At 38.9% G+C, this 15,558-nt stretch overlaps 2 protein-coding genes across 3 annotated transcripts; both read left to right on the top strand.

Moving 5' to 3' along the window:
* The first annotated feature begins 274 nt into the window (after positions 1-274).
* On the top strand, positions 275-9,317 carry LOC105035575 (uncharacterized). Of its 2 annotated transcripts, none has more exons than XM_010911179.4 (8): positions 275-594; positions 2,402-2,461; positions 6,894-7,064; positions 7,152-7,334; positions 7,470-7,600; positions 8,327-8,495; positions 8,585-8,714; positions 8,945-9,317. In XM_010911179.4, exons 2-8 carry the CDS (start codon positions 2,447-2,449, stop codon positions 9,145-9,147), a joined length of 1,002 nt encoding a protein of 333 aa, XP_010909481.2. In that variant the 5' UTR covers positions 275-594; positions 2,402-2,446; the 3' UTR covers positions 9,148-9,317. The 2 variants fall into 2 exon arrangements, with proteins under 2 accessions (XP_010909481.2, XP_073106653.1); XM_073250552.1 differs by lacking the exon at positions 275-594 and adding an exon at positions 613-2,083.
* An 850-nt stretch (positions 9,318-10,167) lies between these two features.
* LOC105035568 (pentatricopeptide repeat-containing protein At3g16610-like) lies at positions 10,168-13,348 on the top strand. The gene has a single exon (XM_010911170.4). The coding sequence runs from the start codon at positions 10,440-10,442 to the stop codon at positions 12,747-12,749; it is 2,310 nt and encodes a 769-aa protein (XP_010909472.2). The 5' UTR covers positions 10,168-10,439; the 3' UTR covers positions 12,750-13,348.
* Positions 13,349-15,558: the final 2,210 nt, after the last annotated feature.

Genomic DNA, 15,558 nt, shown 5'->3' on the forward strand with positions numbered 1-15,558 from the left:
GGATGAGAGCATGCTGGTTTCCAACTTTTCTCGTAGCAAAAGTTCGGAGACCGGGTTGGGTCAAGTTCGGTCAAGTCCTAATCTAACCCCTTGATTGTTCTAAGTCGAGGCCCTTTGGTTTTAAAATGCGTAGCTATGATTGAGAGATTACACCTTCTGGTTCAATCTTGGATCAAGAGGAAATCCCGACTCATTTGTCCTTATACGAGCTATGTTCCTGAAATCGGTGTGACCCACCGTGCTAAATTGCACTAATTTTTCTGATGGCGTCAATTGGTTAAGCGGAACGCTCGTTCCCTCCCCGAGTCCCCGTCTCTCTCTCTCAATCCATTTCCTGCGATTAGAAATCCTAGGTTTCTCTGGGTTGATCTGAATGAGTAGTTCGTCTCCTCCTCTTCCCTTCCTTCGTCGGCGGCGGTGGAGGAAGTGGTGAGGAGAGAAGTGCCGGATTGGGACGACGAGGTGGCGTCGGCCGCGCGCTTCAAGGCCTTCAGCGGCCAGCGGTCGGATTGGGAGCACCGCTTCCTTATCTGGAGGGATCTCATCCTCAAGGTCGCTCGTAGCCTCGGCCTCTGCGTCGTCCGATCCTCCGAGGCCAGTGCTTTACGAATTCCTCAAATCTTTTTCATTTGGGGTTTATATCTATCTTCTCTCTACAAATTGATAACTTTAATCACAATTTTGCTTAAAATGTAATTCAATTAGGTACAAGGTGTTGGTTTCGATCCAACTCGGTGTTATTACTTGGTATTTTAGGTATTTGTCTGGAATTACATAGTTCTTGATGTGTTCTCTTCCGCAAGTTGTATTTCAGAAGTGCTTGTTTTGATTTTTAAATATTCACAATGGATGCATTTGTGGTTCTACTTATTTAGAGGTTTTTCTGACTAGGAGTTTTGGGGTTTTGGAATTATTTGGGGTGTTGCTTTCTGCGAGAAGATTGATTTCATTAACAAGCAATTTGTTTTTTAATATATCGGCTACCATTGTAGCAGCTATGTTCTATGTTTTTGTTGGTTGATAGTTGGTAAGAGGAGTTCGGTTCTGTGACTGCTGTTAGAATCATAGCCCACACAAAGCCTTGACCCTTAAAATGGTGAAGAACTTATTATTGGTTTTTCAATGTGAGATATGACTCCAGCCATGCAGTTTCATTCTTATGTTAGAGGATTTGTTATTGGGCAGTGGCTATGGATGCCGCTTGGTAGACTGCAAAAATTTTATCCATAATAATTTAAATTCAATTTTAACTGGCTAACTCTATCTATCTTCTGGTGATACACTGGTGGAGAAATATACTGAGTTATTGTTTTTAGATATTCAATTGTCTTGTTGACTGCGGTATCTTAGTACTGTGATGGCTTATGTTGGAGTATCGGCTACATGCCAACAAAATTAGATTACCGAAAAGCATGCATAATTTGCGACCAAAAAAAACATGCATGATTGGCAAACAAAATGTCACTGTAACAACATACATCATTGATATTGCATGAATGCATTGTGCATGTCCAACAAACAGTGCCTATTGCCTACAATTTGAAATCATGGTCATGCGATACATTGAAAATATTTGCCCTCTTTTCAATGTTTGTGTTGTACTCCCAAATATGTAATGAGATGTCTTTATTAGGTTTTACATTCAGTTAGTGAGATTGCTTTATAAAAATTATCATTTTGATTGTGTTTTCTTTTTACTTAAACTACTTTTGCCTTTTGGTTCATGTTGCATGCACCATGTCGGGAACACTGGGAGAAGATGACAAGCTTTATGAACAAAGCATTCTGTATGATGATTTTTCTTAACAAGATGGGATTTATGATTTGACCTTTTCTTAAAGAAATTATGAGCCATACATCTCCTAGATAACAGCATGAGATATGGTTGTAAACTTTGCAATATGACCCCCTAATTTCTGAGGCAGGCCACAGTGCTCACTGTGGCCTTACGTAGTGGGTGCGAGCTGGAGCTGTCATAGCTGATGACTAGAGCAATAGGAGGGGGCCCCAAGCAGAGAGAACAGTAAGGATAACAATTGCTCTGCTTACCAGATAGGTGGCAGGAGCAGCGGGCAACTGCATGGTAGGCCAACAGCCCCACTGAACTGGCAGTGCAATTCATGAAAGTTATCACACTGAGCAAGTACGAGAAATTGGACCCGGTCTGCTTCTTAAGTAAATGTTTGGACCGCTATGGGAGGTCTAATCATGGATCTATTTAAGTTGGGGCTAGTCCCTAGTTTTCATCACCTTGGTGATTGCTTTTGATCCTATTGATGTTGCAAACATGACAAGAAAATATGTGAAAATTAAAACTTTATACTTTGCACATATAAATCTTTATCACTGCTTAACTTTTTATTCATGTTTTCTCAAAAGTATTCTATTTATATTTCTATAGGTCAAGAATGTTTGGTTTGCTCGTGGAGGTCTGACCCCCTTGTGCATGGATAGGGTTTTGGTGAGCTTCTTCTTGCATCATATTTATTTTAGTTATAATACATCATTTTAATTTCTGTTACGTTTAAATTCAATACAGTATATCTTTTCTCATATCTCTTTGTGTACGTGTTGGTGTGGGTGTGTGCATGCATACGCATGCACATGGATGTTATGCATGTATGCAAGCTACAAATACAAATTTATTAATATTGTTCCCATATTGTGAGCTGTTTTCTCGCATGTGTGTGGGTGCATGTGTGTGCAGGTGTGCTTGTTTCAGCACAGGCACATATGTGACTGATTATATTGTATACAAACTAAAGTACCATTGCTTAAATTGTTCCCTCATTGAAGGTTTCATTTTCTATATGGGTTTATGTTCAAACCAAATTATGTTCAAGCTTTTTCACTTATATGGATAAGCTATTTAAACATTTCAGAATTGCAGTGAACCCATGTGATCAAGGTTGTTAAGGGTGCTAGACGCCCTCAAGGTGCTAAACCCAGTCTGGCGCCTGAGGTACTAGGCGCTGAAAAAGCGAAAACCTGATTGAAGTCAGATGCCATGTTTTTAGGAAAAATAGAAAATAAATATAGTCTATTCTAAACTAAGTCTTAATTACAGCCTATTGTTCTAATGATCTAATCCAAAACTAAAAGTTTTCATCTGATTTTTTGTCTAAACACCATACCCAAAAGACTAAAACTTTTCTGAGTTTCTGTCTCCATTACTTACACAAGGCAGCCTACTATTCTATTCTAAAAGTCTAAAACTAAAAGTCTTCATCAGATTTTATGCCTAAGTTGTCATTAATGATCATCTCCTCCATCATCAGATAGGTCATTCTCTACGTTCTCCTCAATCTCTTCTTCTGAACTAGAACGAATCTCTTCATGATTTAAGTTTGGTGGCTTTGAATGTGAAGTTGAAGCTGCTGTTGATCTTGATCTTGCTTGCAATTTGATATTTTTCCTTCCTTCTCTAACACTTGCTGCCCTAGCTACTGCACCCCATGTCAAGTCATCATCATCAACAAACACCAAATCATCCTTAACATCCATAGAATTGACTCCTTGCATGCCAGACTTTCCAATCAACCACTCATTACAATCATCAATTTCTTGCAAAGAAATAGGATCAATAACATTGCACCGATCATATCTCTCTTTAAGCTTTTGATTGTACTTGACGTACACTAAATCACTAAGCTTCTTTTGCTTTAGCCTATTCCTTCTCTTTGTATGAATCTGCAAGTACCAATCAATCATTTATCAAAATTTGTTTAAAAATATAATATTACTATTATTTAATAAGATTTGCATGTGCAGCACATGATGTAAGTAACTAACCTGTTCAAACACACTCCAATTACGCTCACAACCAGATGCACACCATTCCAAAAAATAGGGGAGAGAACAGTTTCTGAAATCCGTTTACCCTTCTGATCTTTTACCCATTTGCTGGACACCCATCCTTGAGAAGTAAACATTGTTCTCAAGTTAACCTTTTGTTTGTGAATGCTTTGCAAAGTAAGATATAATGTGCAAAATATGATTTTTCCAGCCCTAACTAAGTCCCTCCTTTTTGTGAACTCCCTCATAATGTTTAGAGCACCAACGTGGTTGTAAAAATAAAACCGGTAAGTGCAACTCCTCTATCAATAGTTCGTTTAACTTGTGGAATCTCCCCAATATCTTCCAACATTAGATCTATGCAATGTGCTGCACATGGTGTCCAATAAATATGTGGCCTCTTTACTTGTAAAAGCTTTCCTATTTTAAACAAATGCAAAAACAATTTGCAATGTAGAATTAGAAATTAGAATTAGAAAGTCTTTTATACATCACAATGTACAACTAGAAATCTAGAATATTGGCATTAAAAATCAGGATTAGAAAGTCATACCAGCCATGATGAAATTAGTTGCATTATCGGTAATTACTTGGACAACATTTGCCTTTCCCACATGTTCCACAAAAGAGTCTAACAACTCAAACATTTTCTCTCCAGTTGTAACATATGATGAAGCATCAATAGATTTTACGAACATTGTTCCAGCAGGGTAGTTCACCAGAAAATTCATTAAACTTCGATCCCTCTGATTAGTCCATCCATCTGACATCACAGAACATCCATGTTTTACCCAAGCTTCCTTATGACTCTTGAACAAATCATCTGTGTATGCCAATTCTTTCTTAAGCAGTGAAACTCTTAACTCATGGTAGCTTGGGGGTTTTAAATTAGGACCATACTGCCCAATTGCTTCAACTGCATGTTTAAATGTGTCTAAATTTGCAACATTGAATGGTATTCCAGCTTGGTAGAACAGACAAGCAATATATTGACAAGCTTCTTCTTTTTTTCTTCTTGTCACATGCATCTTGAATGTTTGTTTGCTTCAATTTTCCTTGCTTTCGAAGTTGAACCACTTTCTCTGGCTTCTGATACACAAAGGAATCCATTGGACCTTTATGCCATGGCTTCTTGACATTATCCATCCCTTTATTCGTGGCTGAACCAGATGCTAACCTTTTTCTGGAAGTTTGGTTTTCAGCTTCATTGTCATCATCTTCAATCTCAATCATGTTGACAAAATCATCAAAGTCTGGCACTTTATGATAATTCTCTTTGTGGTTCTTTCTCTTGGATATGTAATTCAGCAGCTCTTCTCTCACATTCTCAGGGCATTTGAGACATGCTTTAGCATTTTTAAACTTTCCGATTTGAAGCTATTTTGCCCTATATATCCCACCTTTTGTCACCTTAGAATAGAACATACATGTAACAGAATTGGGATCTTTAGGATCTTTCAAGAAATTATATTTCCAACCAGGGTCCTTTTTACTGCTAGCATTGGTCGTTGTACCCTTTGCTGCTGCCATTGTAAAACTAGTGCACTGCTGACTGCACAAAGTAGAGAGTCAGAGATGAACAGAGAACTGTTTTATTGAAAAAAAAAATACAAACATACTCTATTTTATTGAATAAAAAACAGTCACGAACAGGAAAGGAGAAGGAGAAGGAGATTAAGAGAAGAAGAATAGAGAATAAATAGTGCCATTGTAAAACCAATGCACTGTTGACCTGCTTTGTGAACTGTTTTATTGAAGACAAATACAAACATGCTTTGTTTTATTGAATAAAAAATAGAAACAAATAGAGAAGAAGGAGAGGAGATTAAGAGAGGGAGAGGAGAAAATAAATTGTGAAAAGTGGGTGAAAAAGAGAACAAAATTCATATCTTTTTTTTTGCTTGGGCGCTGTCAACTTCAATGGAGGGAAGGGAACTACTCTAGCCGTCCAAAGTCCAGGGAAGTTGAAGGGGTATAGCCGTACAGGGTGCATGTAGTTGTGACTTTTAATCTCTTTTTAAAACCTATTTGTTTCTTAATTTCTTTTAATAAATTACTTAAGTACCTTTTTTTTATTCTTTTAAAGGATTTATCTATTACCCACAGCTGTAATTTCAAATTAAAGTGAATTACAGCTGTTAAATTAGAAATTGAACAGCCAGGAGAACAAAATCAATTTTAATTGGGCGCCAAAGGCGAGAGCCTTGCGCCTTGCTCCAAGCGAGCGCTTAGGCGGTAGAGGCGCTTGTCTGGAGGAGGCTGAGGTGCTTTCAGCCAAGGGCGCCTCGCTTGAGCACCTAGGCGCGCCTAGACGAGCACCTTAATAACATTGCATGTGATCATGTTTTATGTGTCTAAATTCTAAAAAGTTTCTAGATTGATTATAGGGTCCCAAAAGGGCTCAGTCAGGGAATTTACATGGCTAGTTAGTTTACTTATTTACGAGAGCATTAGTTGGTAGTTCTGTAATTACTATTTCCTTCAAAAGAGTCCTGGTAGAAGCATAATTTGTTTGTGGCTGACCAAGCCTCAAAAGGAGTAATAGCCTTGCTGTTTTCTGTGGTGTTTTAAGATACTGTTTTGGGAAAATATTAAGGGCCAGGCTCTTTTTTCTCTCATTTCTATGTTCTTCCCTAGACTTTCTGAAAGTTTCTTCTTAATCATCTATCTTCTTCTCTTTTCTCTAGTTTTATTTCCACCCTCAGCTGTGATCCATAAATATATTTAATGTGTGCTGAAGATCACTGGATAGACAACACCAATCAGATGAAGAAAGTGGAGGGTTGGTGTTAGGTAGAGAGCTGGTGGATAAAATGAATGGTAATGAAGGATTTAAAGCCAAGCTGAAGTAGATGGATGAGGCATGTTGGTTAATCCTCAGGTTATTTTTAGAATTAAACCAGAAATTCTTCCATGCAATTTGTGATCTATATATGCGTATAAAGTAGCATCAGTGGTAGTGTTTTGCTTTTTCTAAATGTTGATTTGTAAGTTATGGTCACAGTCCTTGTAATAAATGCTTGAGATCTTCATGTCTGCTTTCAGCGTCAATGTGAAGTTTTCTGCTTTGTTTCTCATCTTTCTTTTACCTCTGTCAGCATGAAATGCATATCAATGGTGATATCTTATTAAGAGGGGATCTAATTGATCCAACAAGTGGGCATCTATATCAGATGCTTAGAAGAGTGGGACACATGATAGGTATCTCCAGATCATTGGCTTTACAAGATAACTTTGAAGATCTTCTCATCTTAAGGCCATTGCTTCAGGTGCATACCAAATCTTATTTTCACAGTTTTCCTTCCTTCGGCTTTTAGCCAACTCATTTGGCAGATTCTGTCCATGTCAAATTGCAGGAAAGAGCTGCTGAGATTATTAAGATTTTAAATGAGAACCATTGGACTTCTGCTTGTGTTATTACAATCGGGAAGTTCCAGAGCATCTGCAAGGGATCTGATGAAGCTGCCACAATCTTAAGTTTTCTGTGTGAATGTGGGAAGGCACGATACTTCTCGATCAGAAAGGAAGATTTTATTGAGGTAGACTGTTTTGATCTTTGTCTGTTATTTTGATGGCAATGCATTTGTTTTGTGGTCTGTTTTAGTTCTATTACATTTATGTTGATTTTTACAGTTTTTGCCAGGACAAATACTTAGTTCAGTTGCTGTCTTCAGGGTGTCAAACTGTCTCTCGTGCCAGTATCTGTTTCCAGCATCTCAAGGCTTGACTATGATGCTTTGCACTTGAATTGGACAACAGAAAAGTTGCAGCAACAACTTGATGTGATTGATCGCCGTTGGGAGATGTAATTGTCCTATGAACTTGATAGTAATTCCTAAGCTAGAGCATTTTAGACAGGAACTGGTACAATGCTAAAGTTACAATTCTAAGTTTCACCTTCTTATCATCTTCTGAATGCCTGTTGACAGTGGCATGGCAGAAATTGGGAAACCAACAGGCCTGACTTATACTGTATGTCTACTGCTTTATAAGTATAATTTAGGAGAGCTAGCAACACAAGTAATCTGGTCGGTGTTGAACATATCATATGAATGCAAATTTCATATCCTTTTTCTCTAAGAGGTCCATTTTATGCCATGGTTGTATTTGTCCTTAACATGTCAGCCTGCAGCCCTTTACTGTATAGCATGCATGGTAAGAGTTAGAGCATATTAGTCATAGACTCATGGTTGATATTATGGCATATGGAGTAGTTGTTGGGTATATTTCAAATAAATGGTTCCTGTGTAGTTGTGTATTCACAGCCTAATGAATACACAGTTGTTCTTATTCAGTTGTATTAAATACAATTTATTCATGCTGTATAATTTAACTTTTCTGGTCATGGATAGCAAAGCTCCATATTTGCCCAAGGTGTTCATTCCAAAATATGAAACTATGTTAAAATAAAGTATGATGAAAAACTTTGAAGACTTGGGTCTCCATGATTTCAGTATTTGTGCTTAACATCCTTTGGAATTTAGAACCTTTGAAAATGTTGTATCCTTATGAAACATTGCTGTTGCTGCAGTTCAAGAAAAATGGCATTAGCTTCCTTTAAAGCAGGGAATAAACAAACTGCTTATAGGCATATACGGCAGTCCAAGTTATTATCAGAAAGCAGGGCTAAATGTACATCACTTTTGGAACGGGTGGAAGTAGTTCTTGGTGTCATTACAGATGCTGAATCGACGAAGAAGGTAGTGTGGGAGAAGTTTCTGTCATGACTGCTACTCTTTTCTTGTAACTTGGATTCATAAATTCAATTTCTTTCATCATTGTACATCAGGTTTCTGAGGCTATCCAAATAGGTGCTCAAGCAATCAAGGAACACAGGATCAGTGTGGAAGAAGTTCATCTCCATCTTCAAGAGCTTGATGAGCAAGTTGCTGCTCAAAAGCAAGTTGAGGAAGCCTTGGGTAACGTGCTTCATCTCTGCTTGAGCCACTTGTATAAAAATCATATAATTTGTTTGGAAAAATCATGACTTTGAATCACATTTCATTCCTTATGGTATCATGTAGAAGCTATATATGATTGTTACAGTGTCAGGCTTGCCAGCCCTGGCTTTGGATTGGGCCTGTCTATCTGGCTTTCTTGCATGTCCTAGTTTTTCCATATGGTATTAATTCCTTTGCATTTCTTGCAGAATCAATGCCACTTCAGTCTATGGATATTGATGGTGAAGATGTCGAAGAAGAGTTTAAGATGCTGGAAATGGAACTTGCAGACGAAATGCCTCAGCCTCAAGTGGTGGAACCTGTTGCAAAAGGTGCAGAGGAAGTGAAGGCTCAAGAGTCTGTTGATTCCCTGAGCAAAACTCTGTCAACTCTCAATCTTGAGGCTGTTTAGTTCGTGCCTACTGGGCTTCTGATCATTTTGTCTGCAATATGTTTGACAGAAGAACAAATCATTTGCAGGCCTTTGTAGGGAACACATTGTTATGCAGAGATTGTAAAAAAGGGTTCATTGCAGTGTTTATCTTATGATTTGCAGTTTCTCCTCCTTGTTAAGCAACCTCACATGGGACGATGCTATCTTCTGGATGCCCGCTTAGAATTTTCTGAGGAAGTTGTATTTGCTAAACTATGTCAGAGATTTAGCCTTGTGCCTGCATGGAACAGTATCCAGAAAATGGTATTTTGACAAGCCTGCTGGAAAAGACCATCTTTTCTTTTTTCTTTTTTTTTTGTTTTCTTTTCTTTTCTGACCTAAGCACTGATGATTATAGGCTAGGATGTTGATGTTGGTTGTTACAGTTTGGTTGCTATGGACTGCCTTCACAGAATTCTCACCGTTGCCAACTGGAGATTATTCTTGGTCCGGTCCCTCCACCACCTTTAGTTTTTAGGGGTTTATTCCTCGTATACGGTGATTGACATTTAGGATTTTGTTAAATCTATGTAGCTGCAAGGAAAACAGACATAGGCCAACACGATGTGTTTTAATAATTATAGCTACTGCCATTAGCGGCACTAACATAGAGTGGATAACGAAGGCGCAAATGCGAGAGTAATTAGAATCTACTGGGGCTATTTATATATAGTGCGATGGGTAATGCTTGGTCTAAGTTCTCCACAATTTAAATTTATATGATATGGAGAGCCTCTGTCCAGTCCGAATAAATAGACTCTTTCCAGTCCAAACGCCGACCGGAGAGGGTCCAAACTCACCGCAGAGAAGAAGCAAACGGATATATGCAAATGGAAAAAAAAAAAAAGAAGAAAAAGTGCCTATCGTAAGGTGGCAAAGTCAGAGTAGTTACCGCTTACCACCATCCTGTGTTCTTATGTTGTGATCACCATAATTAAAAAAGATGGAGTTCTTCATTTTTTTCAAGTTCAGAATTTTTCTTTGGTAACAAGTTCAGAAAAATTTTAAAAAAATAACACAGATTAAAAAATAAGAATTTTATAAAATGCTTCTGCAACCACAAAGAATACAATATTAGCCACCATGATTTTTCTTTTTTTTCTTTTTAATGTATGTGTGTGGGTGTGAGGTACAGAGCCACCATTTGTTCCGGAAGCTCTCTACCATTGCAGTGCAACATTAGAATTTTTTTTTTTTTTTTTGGGGGCAAGCGACACTCTGACAAATTGGAAGTCAATAGCCATGCCCAACGGTAATTCCAAACTGCTGCCATGAAACCGAGAGAAACCATCACCACATGCCTTGGCCTTTACCAATTCTCAGCGCCACCCAGAACCAGACCCAGACTTCCGCCTTCGCCACATTCGAATTCCATCGCAAATTCGCCTCCAAGTCCATCTCCCACGAGCCAGTACCAGGAATCTCATCTGCCAAAACCGTCTTCCTTCTCCCACCGTACCCTCTTCCTTCACCTGAGATCAACGACCAGTCCCCATGAAGCTAGAAAGCTGCATGGCCTCATACTAGTTCACGGCTATCTCCACCAGAAACCCAGCCTCGTGTTAGGCTCGCAACTTGTCAACATCTATGTCAGCCTTGACTGCTTTGATGAAGCCCTGCTTGTCTTCCACCAACTGCCGAAAAGAAACTCCTTTGCCTGGAACTCGATCCTCAAAGGCTTTGTCAATGCGGGTCGGTTCTCTGAGGTATTGGCGTTTTATCGCAAGATGACGACTGAAGGCCTGCCGGCCGATAATTTCACTTACCCGCTCGTTCTGAAGGCATGTTCAGAATTATCGGCTCTCGAGCAGGGCAGACAGGTCCAGGAATCGATCGAATCCAACAGCGTTCATTGCGATTCAAAATCCAATCTTTATGTGCGATGCGCCCTCATAGACATGTTTGCAAAGTGTGGCAGCTTAAGAGAAGCTCGGAGAGTATTTGACGATATGCCGATGAGAGATGTGGTCTCGTGGGGAGCGATGATCTGTGGAACTATGCATCATGGAGATTGGTTGGAGGCCTTGAATCTGTTTAGAAGTATGAGGTTGGAAGGTATACAGACCGATTCGGTGATCGTAGCGACTGTTCTTCCGGCATGCGGTAGGTTAGGAGCTTTGCATGTGGGAATGGGGTTGCATGGCTGTGCCATCAGAAGTGGATTTGGTGATGATCTCTGTGTTTCAAATGCTTTGATAGACATGTACTGTAAATGTGGATATACTCCATTAGCTCATCATCTGTTCCGTTCTATGGAATACAATGACGTAGTCTCTTGGAGTAGCTTAATCGCAGGGTATTCCCAGAACTGTGAATATAGTGAGAGTGTGGATTTGTTCATTGAGATGATGGGGTCAGGTGTAAGACCCAGTTCGGTCACTATAGCTAGTGTTCTTCCTAGTTTTTCAGAAGGGAAGCTGCTCAAGCAAGGAAAAGAGATCCATGGCTATGCCATTAGACATGGTTTTGAGTTTGATGTATTTATTGCGAGTGCACTGGTTGATCTTTATTGCCAAAGTGGGTCGATGAGAGAAGCGGAGTTCATTTTTGAAATCATGTCGGATAGAGATATCGCAATAGGGAACTCAATACTAGCAGGATATGCCACGAATGGAAATGTGGATTTTGCCTTCCAAACATTGCGAAGGATCCGGGAATCAGGATTACATCCAAATTCTGTGACCATGGTGACTGTTCTTCCTTTGTGCAATCGCTTCACTATGCTCAACCAAGGAAAGGAACTGCATGGTTACGTGACTAGAGCCAGTCTGGATTGCATGATTTCTGTGAATAATTCGCTGATAGATATGTACTGCAAGTGTGGGTGTCTAGACCTTGGGAAGAAGGTTTTTGAGCAGATGACAAAAAGGGATATTGTTACTTATAACACTATAATTGCTGCATTTGGAATGCATGGTCATGGTATTGAGGCATTTTCATTCTTCAGCCATATGGAGGGAGAGAGAATTGTGCCAGATAAAGTTACATTTATAGCGCTGCTTTCAGCTTGCAGCCATGCTGGTCTTCTCAGAAGAGGCTTGCACTACTACAATTCCATGATAGAAGACTATGGTATTCTTCCAGAAATGGAGCACTACTCATGCATGGTGGACCTTTACAGCAGATCTGGGTACCTGGATGAGGCATGGGAGTTTATCAGAAAGATGCCAGTGAAACCAGATATTGATGTATTGGGAAGCCTTCTGGGAGCTTGTAGAGTTTATAAAAGACTAGACCTTGCTGAGCTTGTTAGTAAACAGATTTTTGAAAGGAAGCCTGAAGATCCAGGGTACTATATTCTGCTGTCTAATATATATGCTGCTGCTGGGAGATGGGCAGATGTAATGAATGTAAGAACAATGGTAAAAGACAGGGGTTTGATGAAGAAACCAGGCAGTAGCTGGATTCAGATTGGATCTTCTATTCATCCATTTCTTGCTAGAGATCGGTCACTTGCAGAATTTGATCAGATTTATGACATTATTGGCATCCTACTTTTAGAGATGAGGGAGGAAGGTTATGTTCCTGACATGAGCTTCCCTCATAATTTAGCAGAGGATGATTTCACTTATGTGGATTAAGGGAAGGGCCAATTATAGCAGATATCTTCTGTTTCTGTTTCTTTTCAATCAGATACAGGATACAAGCTTCATATTGCTTGTTCATTCTTGGTTTGATCTGCGGTGCTTCAACCACGATGCTTAACATGTGCAGCGGCAAACTGTTTTGGTCTTATCAAGAAAGGAACCATGATTAAACCTAACCATGGTGAAACCTGATTGATCTTAGATGAGCAGGGTGATTGTAGCAAATGGGATTTATTGTTTGCGCAGTGCAGGGACTCCATGGAGTCTTGTAGGGACATGTCTGACTCATTTATTTAGAGTCTCAAGCATCATATCCAGTTCCTACTTATCCTGAAGATCTCTTTGAATTGAATCTCCTGTCTCAAGTTGTTGTAAAGTCATATTCTTTTTAATGAATCATTTCACTTATATATCATACCGATCAATATATGTAAGAATGTCTAAAGCATCTAAAATTTGTCTTAGAAGTCTTTTTGGCTACAAAGGCAAAGTTTTCCGTGGGAGTTTTATTGCACCAGTTTCTTTTGAACTTCTACGTATGTATGTGTTCTCTTTTTATTTTAATTCATATATGTCAATATTCTCTTCTTACAGCTCCGGTTCTGTTTAGTGCCTACTAGATTTTGTTCAATTCTACTTACAAGAGGACGAACTGGAAGACTTCACTATCAAACTACATTCCTGTCATGTATCCTTTATTTTTGTTACAGTTAAAAACCAGCCATTGGTGTAATCCCTTGAGGAAAGATCTTCTGCTTGTTGTCATGGACGTACTCGACTAGCACAGTTTTTTCATTTATTTCTTTTTGTGTGTGTGTGTGTGTGTGTGTGGTGAGAGAGAGAGAGAGAGAGAGAGATTGGACAGTGCCCTATACAGTTCATTAGGAAATTCCTATAAGACACAAGCCTGCCTCATGGCTGGAGCATTCAATGAGCCGTTACTCTTCATCTTAGCGTGATACAGCTTATTTCTGGATGACTTCAGGGAGAAGGCAAAATTCATGCTGCTGAAGCTGCTTTAGAGTAATATGCGGTATGATGATCAATTTGTTGCCTCAAAATGAAGTGGTAAGATCTAGAAATTATTAGCACTGTGCAGGGTAATGCATGCATGATTTTAAGCAGCCATGATATGTCATCCAAACCTTTCTGGAGAATTGAAGAACATATGAAACCAAGAAACATCTATTATTAGTACTACAGCTGGCAAAAACCTGTGTTACCAGAAGAAGTCAAGCTAAAGACATGAGAGTGAAGACTGAAACAATAACAAGACTTCTCTTAAGTGCCAAATTTCATTGCTATCCTGGTTGATTTAGGTAATCTGTTTGTCTGAATGATTGACGATATTCAAACTTTGGGTTCTCAAATGCTCACCTCTCCTTAGATTGTCTCTGCCAGCTACCATAGAGATATAGAGACATTTGCATGATTGCTAATGTCAATCACATGGGCATTGAATATGATTGTCTCCTGGGTAGATATCCTAGATCTTATTGGCCTTGATTGTGAGAGAAGAGTATATACAATGCTCCATCCAACTGCAACAGTGGTTTGCCCCCAAATTCAACCCAAACTATTTAAGGTTCTACAAAATTATATTGGAGAAGGGGAAACAATTGTTGAAGGAGCCTTTAGTATCCTCCATTTGTTTGTTTTAATGTGTTGCAAGTCACCTGTTAGTATGCTTGAGATGTGATGGCCTAACAAAAATGAATGGCTAAATGTGGAAGATTCTGTAACAAATGAACAATTAGGGGCTATCTAACTTCTGTTAACCCCGGGCAGTTTGGCCTATAAAATGCTCCTAGAGATGATTCAGACCATTCTGTTTGAGTTTTCCCCCTAGCTCTGCTAGCAGCAGGATGATGCCAATCTCTCCTAAGATATTGAAGGATATATGAGAAGAGAATCTTTACAAACCATCAGGAGTGCCTACAGATTTGAAGACTTTGACCTTTTTTTTTCTTTTAATATTGCTACACTAGTTGTGCCTGCCTTTGAGATCTTCAGGAAGCCAGAAGGTTGCTGATCACTTGGGAAATGAAATTGGCGTTGCAGCCTCTTGATCACAAATGAAATGTTAAACTTTGTAACTCGATATGACCTTCTTTCTTGTTTATAAGATTTTATTTTATATCTCATCTCAAAATAGATTTTATTTATGCACTCGACCAATCTCCTAGTATGTTTAAAAAAATGTGGATGAGATATTCTTTTCCATATGCCAATCTTGCATCACATCTGGAGAATACTGGCCCACAAAGCTCTTGGCTCTGTTTTTAAGGGTCAATTACTTGTGTTTTGAAAAGAAGACAATTACTTGTGTCTGAAAAGAAGACAAACGATCAGAGACATGCTGACAGAAGTAGGTACTGTTAGCCTTTATTAAGTGTTCGTGAGTGAGAATACACCAATTCAGCGAGAAACATGATTGAAGAAAGTTAAATGTGAAACAGTTTGGTGACAAGACTAGTATTGTTGACGAGACCGAACTGCAACTATCTTTACAGAGATGCATGCACATAGTAGATTCCTTTTTGAGGGAAGGAATAAAGTAAGATACTTCCCCCAATGAATTGAATTAAAGAATGTACGGAGGATGGAGAAATAGAGGAAGCAGAAAGAGATAACGGAGGTGCTTTCCATGAGTTGGCATGCATTTATTTAGGTAATTGTTCTCCACCTTAAAAAAAAAATAAAATAATAATAAAAAAAAACTTGGATGGGATGATATGACAAGCCACGAAGTTGCCAAAATTAGAAAAGGAAAGTCATTTCGGATGGAATCATTCAGTGATTT

This window comes from Elaeis guineensis, chromosome 1 (genome assembly GCF_000442705.2).
Source record: "Elaeis guineensis isolate ETL-2024a chromosome 1, EG11, whole genome shotgun sequence".
In the NCBI taxonomy this organism is placed as follows: Eukaryota; Viridiplantae; Streptophyta; class Magnoliopsida; order Arecales; family Arecaceae; genus Elaeis; species Elaeis guineensis.